Source organism: Pipistrellus hanaki (assembly GCF_964339955.1).
Source record: "Pipistrellus hanaki genome assembly, chromosome: 2".
NCBI lineage: Eukaryota > Metazoa > Chordata > Mammalia > Chiroptera > Vespertilionidae > Pipistrellus > Pipistrellus hanaki.
Window position 1 is genome coordinate 173,625,692 of NC_140504.1, and position 16,104 is coordinate 173,641,795.

Below are 16,104 nucleotides of genomic sequence, written 5' to 3' on the forward strand. Positions count from 1 at the left end.
TCCTAGTAGCAATACTTAAAAGGTCTCTTGATATAGTCAGTGGCTAAGGAAAAAAACAAGCAAAAAAAGATTCCTCTCCAACAGACCAACAGTGGTACTTGTTCAGGTTATGTAATGCTGCATAACAAATCATCCCAAAATTTAGTGGCTTAAACATCAATAATCATTTCTTTTCTCTCACAATTCGTAAGCCAGGAATTCAGGAGTGGCTCAGTTGGCCAGTCTGGCTCCTGAGGTTGATGACGTCCTCTGGGGCTGGAGCTATCTAAAGGCTTGACTGGGGCTGGAGGATTCACTTCCAAGGTACCCTGTTTCCCCAAAAATAAGACAGTGTCTTATATTAATTTTTGCTCCCAAAGATGTGCTAGGTATTATTTTCAGGGGATGTCTTATTTTTCCATGAAGAAGAATACGGTACACATTTATTGTTAAATGAAAATAAAGGAAATTTATTACCTGTATACAGTACGGTAGTACGGTAGTTGTCAACACAAACCAAACAAACTGTGAATCCTACAGTATCAAGAATTTATTCATTTATTCAATGACAATCATGTCATCATCTTCTGGAACATCATCATAACAATCCAATTCCTGAATTTCCTTGTGAATTTCTTGTGACTCCATTTCTTTCAGAATCAGTAGACCAAATCTCTCATGTTTAGCAATAGCATTCTGAGACAAAGCCTAGGGGGGCCTTATTTTCGGGGGGATGCCTTATATTTCACTCAGAAGGAAACCTGTAAGTAGGTCTTATTTTCGGAGGATGTCTTATTTTTGGGGAAACAGGGTAACACCAAGAAACATGCCTGGAAGCTGGTACTGGCTTTTAGCTAAGAGCCTTAGTTCCTATCCACGTGCCTACCCAAAGGGCTGCTTGAATGCCCTCATAGCATGGTGGCTCGCTTCCACCAGGACAAGTGATCCAAAGAGCAAGTGGACGGCAATGCTTTTTTTATGACTTAGTATCAGAATGTCGCTTCCACTATATTGTATTGGTTATACAAGGCTAGCAGATTCAGTGTGGACGAGGAATAATCCAGGGTATGACTATTAAGAAGCAAGGATTGCTGGGGACCATCTTGGAGGCTGACTACCACAGTATTCCTTCAAGAACATGCAGCAGTAACAGAAGAAGAAAGGAGAGGAGGGAAAGGAGAGAGGAGGGTGGGACAAAGGAAATATTTTGATTCTCAAAGGGTGAGGCCGAGAGGAATAATGTACCCGGTTTTCTCCAGAGACTGCCTTACCCTAGCATGCCTGAACCAAGTCCTGCTTCCTAGGCAGGAACTCCAGATTAGTAGCTAAAAGCCAGGAAGACATGAGAAAGTTCTTCTGGGTCCCAGGAAGCAAGACTATCCTCCCTCCCTCCTTGCCACCCCACCTTTTCTGAAGCAATGATGCAACAGTTACCTGAGGTTGAATCTGTGGCTTGTCACACGTGGCCTCAAAGTCCAGCACTAAAAAGTAGTGATACCTCTGGGGAGGGAAGGACACCATTGCTGCCATGGATGCGCCAAAGCCGTGGGCCGCCAGCTTTCTGGTGGATATGGAGCAGAACTCCGGAACACCACAGGGAGAAAATAAGTGGGAGCCCAGCACTTTTCTTGCTCTTGAAAGTAAATATGAAGAAAATCGAGCTGCTCCAGTCTGCAAAGGTGCTAGCATTGAACATCCAGAAGCATCTAAAACTTAGGGGAGGAAAAATTAAAAACAAAAAAAAACAAAAACAAAAATACAGAGAACCTGGGTTACTCCCCTCCCACTATGGCCCTGTTCCGCTTCGTCTTTAGGGTTAGTCACACAATATGAACCACTCCCATTTGTTTCTGTGCCCGTTTTCTTAATCACTGTATTCATTACTTAAGTTCAAGACCCTACTACTGGTCCCTGCAGCATTATGACAGCTTAGCGCTTCCCAGATCATTCTCAAAATAACATTGGCCTTCATCGTTACATGGAGCTCTCACGCTCTAAAGAGAGGAGAGAATAATTCTGTGTTCACGTTCAGGTGGTGACAGCTAACATTAAAGCTAAGGTTCCCAAAGTAACATGAAGGGACCTAGTTGCACAATCAGACCTGGGAGCTAAGTAGACTCAGAGAGACAGCTGAAAATACCCAATATTCTCTCCTCGGTTCCATTCCAAGCCATCTGCCCCTAGCTTTCCTGTCGGTGTCTATCTTAACATCTCCACATACCTTGCTCCCTTCTCCAACGTGAGAGCAAACAGAGCAATCACAGGGGAGTTTGCTCATGATATTCTGCGGATTCCCCAGCCCCCACACCAGTAAGTGGCACCCTGGGAGAATGAAAACGCCTGCAGAGCACAGCTGGCAACAGCCTCAGGCCTTCCCGTTTGCTGCCTTTAGAATCACTCTCTCTACTAGAGGCCTTGAATGACTGCAGGACTTTTTTAAATAGGGAAGAAAAAGAGAAAACCCAGATGTGGCAGTAATGGGAGCATTGCTAAAAAAATCTAGTAAAGTTTCTGAGTGAACATGTGCAAGAAAAAAAAAAAATCCAAATGACTTTTCAAGTTTTCCCTTTAAATTTGCAGAATGTCTGCTCCTTAAGAGGGCTAACGAAATATAAAAATCAAAGCCTAAGTTTTAAATAACTCAAGTTTCCTTAAAAAAAAAATAAAAAAGGAACAAAGCAGAAATTTGGTGTTTTCCCCTCTTTTATACCAAATACTCAAATTCCCTCAAAGTCAGACAAGAAATTTCACAGCCAATACAGAAATGGCCACAGTTTATGCCTTTTGGAACCCCATGCTTACAGAGCCAAAAGCTTGTCTCTGAAAGGCTGCAAACGGGCACTTGCTCCCTCACATAGGGTGGAAGGGGAGAGCAGTCAGTGAAGTCCAGAGCATATTCAAAGGCAACAAGGTCACTACTACCTGAGTGGACATAGGACAATACCAAGCATCACTTCTCATCCTGGCTCTCCCAACTCACTGAATGAGCTACAATAATTGGCCTGAACATTTATTAGGATATATACTAGTGTGCATTCTCAATTTTCCTATCCCTATAGTTAAATTCCATGTAGATTCAATAGAACTAAGACCAAAAATTATTTTAAATTCTTCATGATTCCTGCATAAGCACTGCTTGTTTTCCCAGCCTCTCCAAAAATGCAGCCAAAACTCAGCCCAGAGCAGACAAAGGCTGGCTTGAGTTTCATTAGGGAATCTCTTGGAAAGGCAAATGGGCCAATATCCCTTGGAAAGCTGGAATTCAAAATAACTCTTCATATCACCCACTCCTGAACAGTACTGAAGCCTTGATGAGATAGGAGACACCAGTCTGCTCACATTATGCTTTCTAGTTTGGTGTGAAGTCCTTCAGGGCCTTAGGATACTTTCTCTAACTGCTCCAAGTAAGGCCATGTCTAAGGATTTTTTAAAGTCTTATATTCTCCCATGTGTAAATACAGTATATAAAGTGTATGTACAATCATCCAGATCTCATCTGCCAGATGCTACAGGCAATTAAGTGTCATGATTAAGGAGGGCTCAGGTTTGCATCCTGGCTTTACCAGTTATTTACCAAGGCACAATAGGCAAACTCTGTTCTTCGATTCCTCCTCACTTGTAAAATGGTAACAACAGCTTCTACTCCTTAAGTGAGAAGATACACGTAAAGCACTAAGAGTAGTGTCTGGAACATAAGGGCTCAATAAATATTACCTTATTATTGGGATAATCCAAGATGGCTGCAGAATAGATGAAAGCTACCTACACTCACCTACTCCCAGCGCCAACCTAGATTACAACTAAATTGTAGATCAATATTAGCTTACTGTTATTACTACTGCCTTATTGGGCTAAGCCCACCTAGTCAAACCTAGATCCCCATACTTTGGGCCTATAAACCCACTTCACGCATAACACATCCTCAGAGAGTAACATTCATGTCTCTTACATCCTAGAATCTCTAGGTCTCTCATATGCCATACTATATATATACCTATTCCCTTCCATGGACAACATATTAATGGCCAAAGTTCCTTTTTCCGGCAGGTCTTGCTTTTCTCATCTAATTTCACCCACATCAAATAGCTTCTCCTATAGGAAGTCTTGAGAGCAGACATTAGTAGACCAGGCCTCCACATGTCAGCAGTCACTGGGTTCTACACTTCCCTTACTTCTAAAAACCAAGTTCAACTCAAGTCAAGAAACAGAGGGCACCTCTTCCTCTTTCCTTACTGAAAATTTCAATCTAATGGCTTTAGCAGGTGACAACAACAATTGGAGTGGGGGAAGCAGAAGGGTCTGGAGGTTAGAATGAGAGCCCATGTAGGTGAGGAGGGCATCCATACAGATGCAGGGAGGTGTGATGTAGCATGTCAGAGCCCATGTGGAGTGTGGAGCATCCATGGGGAGCGTTGGGAAAGTCCAATGTGGTGAGTCATGGGCAGGGTAAAAAAGGCACCAAGAGGGGGAAAGAGCAGTGGCAACGATATATAAAGAGGAATTAATTAAAGAAGGGCATATATTAAAGGTCATGGAGACCCCATTTCTCACTATTAGACTATAAAATTAAGATATGGAAAAAGGAAAAGATAAATTTCTGATACATAATAAATAAAAATAAAGCTAGATACAAATGTGAGTATGAATATACACACACAGGTACATATACAAATATACAAACACAAGCAAATATATTTTCTAGCTCTGTTTGCCAAAGGACCAAGGAGCAGCAACACTCCAATAACAATGAGTACACATAGAACCCAGTTGCCTTCTAAATATTGATAATATTCTCCAGAGCTCTTTGGGAAATGGCTGATTTCTGGGCTATGGTAGAGAAAGGGACAAGATGAACCTGGAACATCTTATGCCAGAAAGCAAGGAAATTCTCAATGATAAGAACATATCAAAAACATGCAGAAGTCAGTTTCAAGGGGATCTGTCAAAATAAATGATATTAATAGATTATAATGAGCTAAATAAAAAGGAAACTTATGACTTCATAAAGATATAATAAATAAAATTTAAGTCTCATAAGGGATATCCACATAGTTTGAAAGTACCTCCCCATAGAATGTTTATTATAACAGGAACTAAGCTTATAAAGGGGGAGCCTGGCAGACATCACCTTAATTCACTGAACAAAATGAACATTATTAATAATATCATACCACAAGATATAAGATGCATTGAGAAGAACACAGCATCATTCCTGTGATATTCAAAGATGTATAACCTAAATATAATCATCAAAAAATATCGGACAAACCCTAATTAAGGTCAGCCTATAATGTTCAAAAGCATCAAGGTCATTGACTGGTTGGTGTGGCTCAGTGGTTGAGCATTGACCTATGAACTAGAAGGTCATGGTTTAATTCCTGATCAGGGCACATGCCCAGGTTTCGGGCCCAATGCTCAGAGTGAAGTGTGTAGGAGGCAATAGATGATTCTCTCATCACTGATGTTTCTATCTCTCTCTTTTCCTCTCCTTTCCTCTCTGAAATCAATAAAAATATATATATATCAAGGTTATGAAGGCCAAGGTATAGTTACTTAGGTAAGTTAAAGGAGATTAAAGAGACTTGATAACTAAAGGCAATGCACAATTATGAATTGGATCATTTTGCTACAAAGAACATTACTTGGGACAACAGGCAAAACTTGAATGTGGTTTGAGGATTAGATGGAGGTAATGTTATCAATGTCAATTTCCTAGTTTTCATGGTTCCATTTTGTTTAGGTAGAAAAATGTCCTTGCATTAGGAAATACATGCAAAGTATTCAGGGTGATGGGGCGTTAGATCAACAATATAACTCTCAAATGGTTCAAAAAAATTTATTTGTATTAAATTTCCAACTTTTATGTAAATTTGGTCTATTTCAAACTTCTTAAAATTTATCTTTTAGTCCACACACAATGTTGTTTTAAAAAAGAAACGGAGGACAGACAGTACGTAAGGGGGCAATCTCCCCACACTGTCCACAGAATGCACGTCGCATGCTCTCCTCTAGCAGGGAGGCTGGCGAGTCTCCATCAGAGCCCCAACTGGTGCTCCCTCACTGGGCACTCCTGCCCCCATTGGAGCCTTCTTAGGAAACATCCCTGCCCTAAGTGCAGTGGAGCTTCACCTGCCCTGTTTTCTCTGGCTTCTAGGGGTTTCTCTTTTCTATTGATGTCTTTATACTTTAGTCATAAGTTAGCAGAATATAAGTCTAGAACTTATATTATCAACTGGGATTTGAGTATCTAGTTGAGGGGCAAAACACAGAAGAAACAGTTTATGATTCTGTGTTTTTCTGCACACAACCTTTCATCAGAGACCAAGATTTACACATTTATTCTTAGGTACCCTTTTATTTCTCCTAGTAAATTAACAGTAGTAAGTAGCTTATGGCAAGGAGGAAAATGAATGATTCCCTTCTCAAAAATGAAGGGACCAGCCCTCTAGGGGCAGGGGAGGGGTAAACAGGACTGCCACAGGGCTAGTCAGATTTGGAGAAACAGGCCTGAGCCACAGCCCCAGGAGGATGGTCTCTGTGCAGAGTATTTACACAACAGACACCAATGGCTCCTCTGCAGCCATTACTGTCGGTCAGGTAAATAACGCATGTGCCAAAACACACATTTAATGAGGGAAATAATATGCCTTTATAAAAAGCCTCAATCTGTATTTACCTGAGAGACCAGAGAAGCACCAAATCACCAGATTAGTGGAACCACAGAGGAGTCATTCTGGTGTCTTGGGTAAATAGACGTTTTATAGCCTTCCATTACTAGAGGGGGGAAGGGAGGGCAAAGGGAGGGGGGCCATCCTTTAACATCCACATGCACAGGCCAGGGGAGCCTGGGGGATGGAAAAGAAGAAAAGCCCATCATGAAACACAGGATCTACTCCCACCCTATCTCCCCAACCATATATACTTGAAATGGGGGGAGGAGGAGCGGGAAAGGGGCGGGAAGGTTTGTACACCTCTGGATTCAATCCGTCCCATTAAAAGCCAGAATAGGTGGCAGAAGATTCCAGAGAAATTCCAAGGCACCAGAGGCAGGTTCTGAGTCCAGCTGACTGGAAGCACCTGGGTCAGCTGTAGCTCCCCAGTTCCCAGTCCTGGGGCAAGTCTGACCAGTATCGAGAGTACCACAACTGCTCAGGCACCCACGTCACAGAAGCATCAACAGACAATACAGTAATACCTGTCTGGAACTTCCTTGGTCACAGGCTCTATCTTAGGCAGCTAAAAATAGCCTGGGGAAAATATAAACAAATTGTATGCCTTAAAAAGTAATCATCTTCAATCTAATGAATGCATCCTTACTTCCCAGAGCACTTTCTATGAAAATGAGACTATCAAAGGTGAAAGAAAACATAAGAGGTGACATAGTCCAGCCAGCCAGTGAAAATGAGCTCCAGAAAAAGAAATGATTGCACAAGGTTCACAAAGCAAGAAAGAGCAAGAATAGAACCCAGAGCTCCCAACTCCCAGTTCAGGGACTTGGGCCACTGCCCCAACACAAGACCTCGTCACCTGCTCCCCAAGTGGAGGCCAAGGGCGTGAGAGCTAGGTCTAACGTGCTAAAAGGCAGAAGCTGGGACAACTAAGCTTGGCATGCCCTGGAACCCCTACACAACTTCCCGAGGGCCCCAAAATGGAATGAAGAAGGAACTCCAAAGCTGGGTTCTCAATTCAATAAATCATTCTACTCTCTAGAACCTATCACTTCGTGGCCTGTAGCTACAGCTGCTTCTGCTCCAACACAGGGCCAGGGAAAGTTAACCCAATGTCAGAAGCAGCTGCTAATCCCAAGCTATCAGCAGAGCAAAAGTCACCAAAGACCTCCAGGAACTTCAACTTCTGGTGGCAACATCACAGGCCATCGGAGGTTCACTCTCCCCATGCCTGCCTCAGTAGGTCAAGGCAGCACAAAAAAAGAAGTGACTGTGCCCAGCCGGAGTGGCTCAGGGTTGTACATCAACCTACGAACCAGGAGGTCACGGTTCCATTCCTGGTCAGGGAACATGGCCAGGTTGAAGGCTCAGTCCCCAGTGTGCAGGAGGCAGCCTATCAAAGATTCTCCCTCATCACTGATGTTTCTCTCTCTCTCTCTCTCTCTCTCTCTCTCTCTCTCTCTCTCTCTCTCTCTCTCTCTTTCTCTCTCCCTTCCTCTCTGAAATAAATAAAAATGTATTAAAAAGATAAAATAAACAAAAATAAAACTAAAAAGAAGTGACTGTGATTTTGCCTGCTGTCTGCCAATCCATCAGCCACATCCAGTAGTTTGGCCAATTCCGTAGAGGGACCAAAGCTGAGAAACATCTCTTTGCAAAACCCTACAGTTCTGACCCCATTGCATACAAGCAGGGGCAAAGGCTTATTTCCTAACACAACATAAATAAAATAGACATGGATGAAGGGCAGGGTATGGTACTCTCACCCTGTTAAGCACCTCTTATACTTATAGACAGCATCAGTCCCCAAAACCTTCTACTTATGAGATGGAGAATACAGAAACAAGGAGTCATATAGCTAGTTGTCAAAAGGCTGATATTAGCCCTGCTTAGGTTTTAATCCTAACTCTAATACATATCCTTTGTAATGACACCTATAAAAATACTTATCTGTTAGGGGTTTGATGTAGACATGCAATGTATATAAAGTGCTTTGCACAACAGTAAGTGCTCAGTAAAAGAGAGCCATTGCTGTTAACATGATAAAGAGAAAAGGAAAACAACATTTTCTGAAAATTTACTGTAAGACAGGCTCATTATTAGGAATTTACAAATTTCATCCCATTTCATCCTTCCAACTATCCAGCAAAATGGGTAACAGTATTACCACTTTATATCACTTTATATATGAGAAAATTAAGGCTCAGAGGCACTTCGGATCCTGTTCTCCTCTCCCATGCTTGACGGCCCATTTTCCCCACTGGACTGATTCCCCCATCAGCCAGCCATAAGGCTAGCAATGCATATCCACTTCAGTGTGTTTTGTTTTGTTTTTTTGGAGATAAGGTGTGACTTTCACTCAAAACAATTCAACCACAAGCAATAATTAAGTTTGTCCAATTCATCCAAATTTGTTTTTGTAACAATTTTTAAATATATTCTAACAAGAAAAACACATTGCAGCCTGGGTATAAAAAGCAGAAACAGAAAGGGGTACCCTGGATTAAAACAGCCGCAGCACAAGGAGCACAAAGCCTCTTCTACAACAATTCCAGAGGCGCAAATCCTCCCATCTCACAGAGCAGAGAAACTGGCAGGAGGCAAGGTGATAATCAGCTCTTGCTCAGTTCCCCAAATTAGATGTTTTCTTTTACAAATCTGTGCCTTGGCAAATGCTCCTTCCTCTGTTTTAAAATGTCCTTCTATTTCCACCAGACAAATTATTGCTCCTTCCTCAAAATCCAACTCAAATCTCTCCTTTTGGGGAGCTTTCTCTGGCACCATCATAAAGTTAATTTATCCAATAGCACAGTTTATCCTTATTCGATAACTTTTATCTCACTAGATTATAAGATTTTAGTTATCTGTTTCTCCTCCTACCAGCCATTTTTAGGAAGGTGAGGATAGAATATAGTAGGTATAGTTGTGTGTGTGCGCGCACATATGTGTGTTTAAAATAATATCTGAGCCGAGACTGGTTTGGCTCAATGGATAGAGCTTGGGGACTGAAGGGTCCCGGGTTCTATTCCAGTCAAGGGCATGTACCCTGGTTGCGGGTATATCCCCAGTAGGGGGTGTGCAAAAGACAGCTGATCGATGACTCTCTCTCATCGATGTTTCTAACTATCTCTCTCCCTTCCTCTCTGTACAAAATCAATAAAATATATTAAAAATAAATAAATAAATAAATAAATAAATAAATAAATAAATATAATATCTGACATGATAATTTCTCTGATTTGTCTTTGGTCAGACTTTGCTGCATTTAAAAATTTCAAGCAGCATTAAAGAAACGCATAAAGTTATTTTTCTCCATCTTAATAGTGCATGAGTTTAATAAGTATGAGAAACACTGAGCTAGACATAGATCCTTAAGGGCAAGGGCCACATCTTAAGTCATTTCTGTATTCCCAGTCCAGAGCCAGGAACAAGTAAGTGTGAGTCAACGTTTGCTGAATGAATGTATATGCCCAAAGTCATAATGTCAACTGGGCTGGAATCAGAACACGTTAGAGCAGAGCAGGGTCTAAGGACCAATCCAAGCTTCTTTTCCTCTCCCTTTCTCTCCCCACTCCTCTCTCATTCCTCCTAAGCCACCCCGTTCTGTCCTCTCAGGGAGAGGGGAGAAACATTGCCTTGGTGCCAGAATACTATTAAAAGGATTAATTTAGGGACCAGTGTTTGGACTGTCACATCCAATCACTACCACAGATCTACAGCTTCCCAAATCAAGCTCATGCAAAGAGGAATCAATTGCAAGGACACAGAGGGTCTGAACAGGCATACTAATGGCCTCCTGAGGTGCCAGCGGCCAGCTCTGACACTCCCATAAATTATCCGCCTTTTGATTTTACCTGTAGCTGTGGGGCACAAGGCACAATTTTGAACATATCAAAGCAATCTCTTATAACCCAAGGCTCCCCCAAGAATGTCCCCAAAGGAGGATGGGCTAAAAACAATGACCCAAAGGGAATCTGCTTCTCAACAGGCCTGTTCCTAGCAGCCATCAATTAAAATCCAGCAGGACCAAGAGTATAAAGTAGGACCCAAATTAAGCCTAGCATATCTGGATAAGGCATGCATCAGAACACATTTCTGCAGTGACTACACATCTCTGACTCAAAGGAAGAGAAATCACAGCAATAAACTAACAATTTCATCTGGAGGCAAATCTGCACTAGCTCCCACGATACCTCACAGCATGACCTTGGGCAACACAATTCACCTTACTGGGCCTCAGTTTCCTCAATGGGTAGCAGGGATAATAATGCTGACCACCTGACCCACTTCCTAGAGTTGTGAAAAGTAATAAAAGGCATCCAGACTGACTGGGAGAGATGATTGGTCACAATTCGGTGAATTTCTTTGGGTAGCTGCTCTCTCAATTCGCTTCACTGATGGTATAGTGACTAAGGTCCACACTGAACAAAGTTCTGGGATTCTAAATGGGATTCCTGCTCTCTGAAAATGTTCCATTATGAAGAGCAGTGCCTTGCTTTAGTTGTAACTTCCTCCTGTCTGCTGACGGCCTCATCTCCGCCAGGATCTATACTTCTATCATATGGCCACAAATACAATCTGTGAGAACCCAAAATATACTAAGCCACAGGCCAACTCACCCAATTACTGGCTGCTTTATAAAAATTATTGTGTTAAATACTATACACTAAATACACATCTGTGCAACTATTTAATAAAAGTTAAATACACTGAACTAAGAGCTTTACATATAGTATCTCATTAAATCCTTTAACCAACCCTATTAAGTTCCATTATCCCTTTTACAGGTAGGAAAGCTAAACTCAGTGAGGTAAGTCACTTACCCAAGGTCACATAACACTGTATCAGAAACCTACAGGCTTCCCTTCAGCAATGCAAGTCACTGGGGCTTGTAGGAGGAGGAAACAATTCATCAAACACTCAACTTCAATTGGTCCCTCTGCCTAAGCAACATTCCCGAAACCAGAAAAAAAGGGCATCATTTTGCCACAAGTAAGGAGAGACTGAGTAGGACAATAATGAGGGCAATTCCTGGAAAGCTTAGGAAAAGGGGTGGTTCTCTGTGTGTACGGTTCAAGAAATTCAAAGCAATTGTCATTGAGCTATAGGCCCTAAGATCAAGATCTCTACCAGGGCTCCAAGTATCTCCTACTTCTTTAAAAAGGAAAGAGTTTCCAAAGTCTTTTCTATCATTTGACACCAACATTCCCTTCCTACATCTTTTCTAGTCTGTGAAATAGGAGCTGGTATCACCAACAACTTCTTTGGTAGACATCTTTTAAGCTCCAATAGATGGCCTGGAAATCCGGAAAGAGAACAGTACACTGTATACATATATACAAAGATTCAGTTATACTCAATCTTTACGTGTCAAAATACTGCCTCAAAGAGGGAAATATAAAATGCTACCCATGTAACTGCTACAGTCACCTTATTGGTCTCTGTGCTTCAGTATTGTCTCCTTTGACCCATTCTTAGCACTGAAATCAGAGCAAACTTTCCAAAACAGATATTATCAATCCACTGCTTAATACCTTTTCATGAATTCTTACTGCTCTTTTGAGAGTCTGCTCTGGGGCTGGCAAACCATGGCCAACAGGCCAAATCTAGCTGCCACTGTTTTTACACATTTTACTGGAACACAGCCACATCATTCATTTTTGTACTATGTCCGCTTTCATGTAGAGTTGAGTAGAGTCGAATGATTGTGACAGAGACCCACAAAGCCTTACTATGTACCGGTCCTTTACAAAAAAATTTCTAATTTCCCCCCTACCCACCATCTGCTTCAGATCTTTAAGGTCCTGGCCTCTGTTTACCTTTCCTGTTTCATTTCTCACCATATTTTCCTACCCCTTGCCCATGGAGTACTCTTTCAATCACATTAAACTTCAACAAAGCTCTGACCTTCACGATTAGTCCCTCATGTTTTCATCTAATTCGAGATAAGGAAGTTACTTCCTCTAAGTAGCCTTCCCTTCGCCCATCAGTCCGGGTGAGGGACCCTTCTGAGTACTCCCAAAGCACCTGCACTTACCTTATTATTATTACCTTACTCTCAGGGTATTATAATTGTTACTTTACTACCTGTCTTCCCCTTGAATTTGTAAGCTCTCTGGTCAGGGGAAGTAGCTATCTTATTTAGCACCACAATCCCAGGGCCTAGCAAAGTGTCTGATCCTTAGTTATGAAACAGCCTCTGAAATCCTGGATATCAATCATCGGAGTCTACCTTTTTAGCTAGCCTCAATCCGTGTAAAATGGAGATAGGCAGGGATTAACCATCCACCCAAAGGTGACTCACACCCCAAATTAAACCACAATCCAAAGGCCTTGGCCAAAGGTATTAACAAAAGTCAAATGAATGTGTTCCTTCCTACTGTCTAAAGATGTTTATTTCTCAGAATTAAGAACTATTCCAGCTTATTAAACCTTTCTAAACCTAAAGTAGATGTTCAAGAAATGCCCACAAAGAAATCATGACAGTACTTGAGAATCTGAATACCCTACCTCCGACTCTCACACTTACAGACTTTGGGTAAGTTTCAGTGGTTTTTGAGCATAAGGTGTCTTATTAGAAAAAGCTACACACAAATACAATCTGCACCTGCCCCAACCCCTCACCCTCCAAGCTCAAATGCTCATAAGGAAGAAGTCAAGCCAAACTTGACCAGGCAGCAGAATTCTCACCTCTCCGTACTTCGAAGATGCCAAGGCTGGTGGCTGGGGATGCTGAAGGTTCTGTGAAAGCTGGAAAGCCCCAATGCTGTGGATAAATACACATCTCTGCAACAAATCTATTTCAATACAAAGGATCAAATCCCCATGGGGCTGCTATATGAAAAAATTTAAGGACCAACAGTATATACTTCAAACTCCTAAACTCAAACTACTTCGGTATAACAGCCATCTATGTGGAAGGACGGTGCCTGTATAGAGATTTCAGAAGCTACTGACAGTATATATTTTTGGAATGAGGAATTTTATGTTCTCTAGTAGCATATTTTTCTTCTTAAGAGACTTACCTCCTAGGAACACTAAACATTTACAATATATAAGCTTAGACTGAGAAAGAGGCCATAAAGTTGTATGCTGTCTGGATAACCCCAGAATCCTAGTCCAGTCAAGGAGAGGACACTAGTAAATATGGCAATATTCAGAACTCAGGAACTGAGGCCAGGATTAGAAGAGGGGTTGCCAGCAAACACACAAGCCATATTGCAAATGGCCACATAAACTAGGAAACACTTGCAGGATACTTTCAGGGCTGTCTCAAGTTCATAGAAAGTCAAGGTAACCAAATCCCAAATCAAATCATCAATGGACACCTATCATTATTTACCACCTAATTCAGATCTTCTAAAGGACTAGAAGTTGCAGGAGGTGGCCGTATAAGCTAGCAAAATGCCCTTTGCACAAAGAAACACCTAGGTTTGGAACCCATCTATTCCTGTCTACCGCTCTATACACATTTTAGACTTTATTCTACTCAGATTCTCTGAGAAAATGTCACTCATCAGCTTAGCCCACCACAAACAAAACACTTTTCAAGATGAAAAGGAGTAAAAGGACTTTCATGTGGAGGTGGAAGCTGGAAGGAGAGCTCTCAGTCAAGCTCTATGACCTAGCTAGCCGATTATTTACAGGATCTTTGGGCGGGAATTGTTAATGAGCTTTTAATTTGGAGTGCTTAAGTTGCCAAAGTGCTCTGAGCTCCAGTGAAGCACCACGGAATCCATAAAGGAAACCTTATCAATCACTTTCTCGGCAGCTCCCTTCCCCCACCCCCCACCTCTCTGAGGAAAGGCAGCCAAGTGGGTTTCTAACCAAGATCACAGACACACACATTAGCGGAGTCACACTCCAAGTCCCAGTTTATAAATTGGCTTTTAAAAGGTAGGGAATTCAGGTATAATATACTTAAGCTCCAGGCACGAACCCACTAAAACAAGGCCTGCTGTGTATGATAAAGTCAGAATGAAGCAGAATTTGATGAAGCCAATTTCTAGCAGAAACTCTACAGTCAAAAAAATCATTCGGCCAATCACAACCTACTATAGTTCAAATAGTGCATGGTCTTTGGCCAATGGGATTCTTTGGCCAATGGCTGGCAGACTGGTAAAATGTCTGACAAGAGCTAATGCCAGACAACTATAGAGGCAAGGATAGACACCATCAATTTGCAAAACCCAGCCCAAAGGGCAGAATCCAAACCCCCCAATGAGGGACCACATTCAGCATCTTCCAAATCAACAGGAGCAGTTATATTTTGCAAGAACTCGAAGCCAGCCCCCAATCCTAGTTCACGCTTTTTTGTTTTAAGAAAGCACCTGTTGCTGTAACATTTGCAGGAAAAAACAAACAGAAAGCTAGCCCAGGTAGGCCCCTTATTCACGCCTTCCACCATCACTACTACCACCGCTACAGATTTACAAAGAGGTAAACTGACCTTATGTGTCTGTGTGGGTGTTGGGGAGGGGGAAAGGGGACGTTCTATCCACTATCTCCTTGCTGCATTTCTATCCTCTCTGGTCAAAGCTCTCTTCCTCCTCCCTGGTAATCAATCCCACGTAAGAAGCCAGTACCCTTAGTCACCTCCCCCAGTCTGTCTGGCAGAGCCCTGCCCCACGCCCTCTCCACCTGACCATTACTCAGTAGATCACGCATCCAGGGTGAGCACATGGGCCCGCACCCAAGCTGCACCAACGGTGCGCGCCGCGACCCTCTCACCCCGCATGCATCAACCAGGGCCCACCCTGGGGAGCCTCTCCTTATCACCCACCCCAGGGTGTTGCCCCCAACTCGGGCCCATCCAAGTCCAGGGGAGAGTAAGGGGAGGGGCAGGGGGCCAGGAGACCAGCCCTCCTTCCCAGGGCCGCCCCCGCCCCCCGTCAGCAGCAGCAGGAGAGGCTGTCGCCATGGCAACGCCCGCTCCTTGGGGCCAGCGCGGCAGGCTCCCTCCAGGTGCAGGCCCCGACGTCTCCCTCGGCCTCAGCAGCCGCTCAGGGCAGTTTGCGGCAGCGGGCGCGGCCCGCGCCGACTGTGGCGCCGGCCGGACAGAGGCAGGGCCAGCTCCGCTCGCTCCCCACCGCCCGATCCCGGCCGCCTCAAAAGCAGCAGCCAGCACCACGAGTCCACAACACACCGACTCACCTCCGCGCACTCTGACCCCGGCCGACGCGGTGGACGGACGAGCGCAGTGGCCAATCGCTGATCCCGCCACCGGCTCCTTCGACCAATGGGGGTGCAGGTGGGCGGGGATTCTTCTCGCCGAATGTTAACTCTCCCGCCGACATGCGCGCTAAGGTATGCCAAGATGGTGGTTCCCGCAGGCCGGCTTTATGGGACTTGTAGTTTTGAGGTGGCAAGTACGCACAAGAGAGTGAGGGGGGGGGCTCATTTTCCGACTGTGAAAGAAATTTAAACACACACACACACACGAAAACTTTCCAAGGCC

General features: G+C 43.3%; 1 protein-coding gene across 10 annotated transcripts in view; it reads right to left on the reverse strand.

Moving 5' to 3' along the window:
• Window positions 1-15,827, reverse strand: part of ERI3 (ERI1 exoribonuclease family member 3) — a 124,836-nt gene extending 109,009 nt beyond the window's left edge. The window contains exons 1-3 of one of the 10 annotated variants that reach the window (XR_014794187.1): window positions 15,430-15,792; window positions 13,338-13,413; window positions 1,414-1,691 (exon numbers count right to left, since the gene is read on the reverse strand). Coding sequence is in view for 6 of the 10 variants with exons in the window: in XM_084874683.1 (XP_084730809.1) it covers window positions 1,414-1,691; window positions 13,338-13,413; window positions 15,430-15,567 (492 nt within the window). In the remaining 4 variants the exon portion in view is untranslated. The other 9 variants (XM_084874686.1, XM_084874683.1, XM_084874685.1 and 6 more) reach the window with 9 other exon arrangements.
• Between the last annotated feature and the right edge of the window lie 277 nt (window positions 15,828-16,104).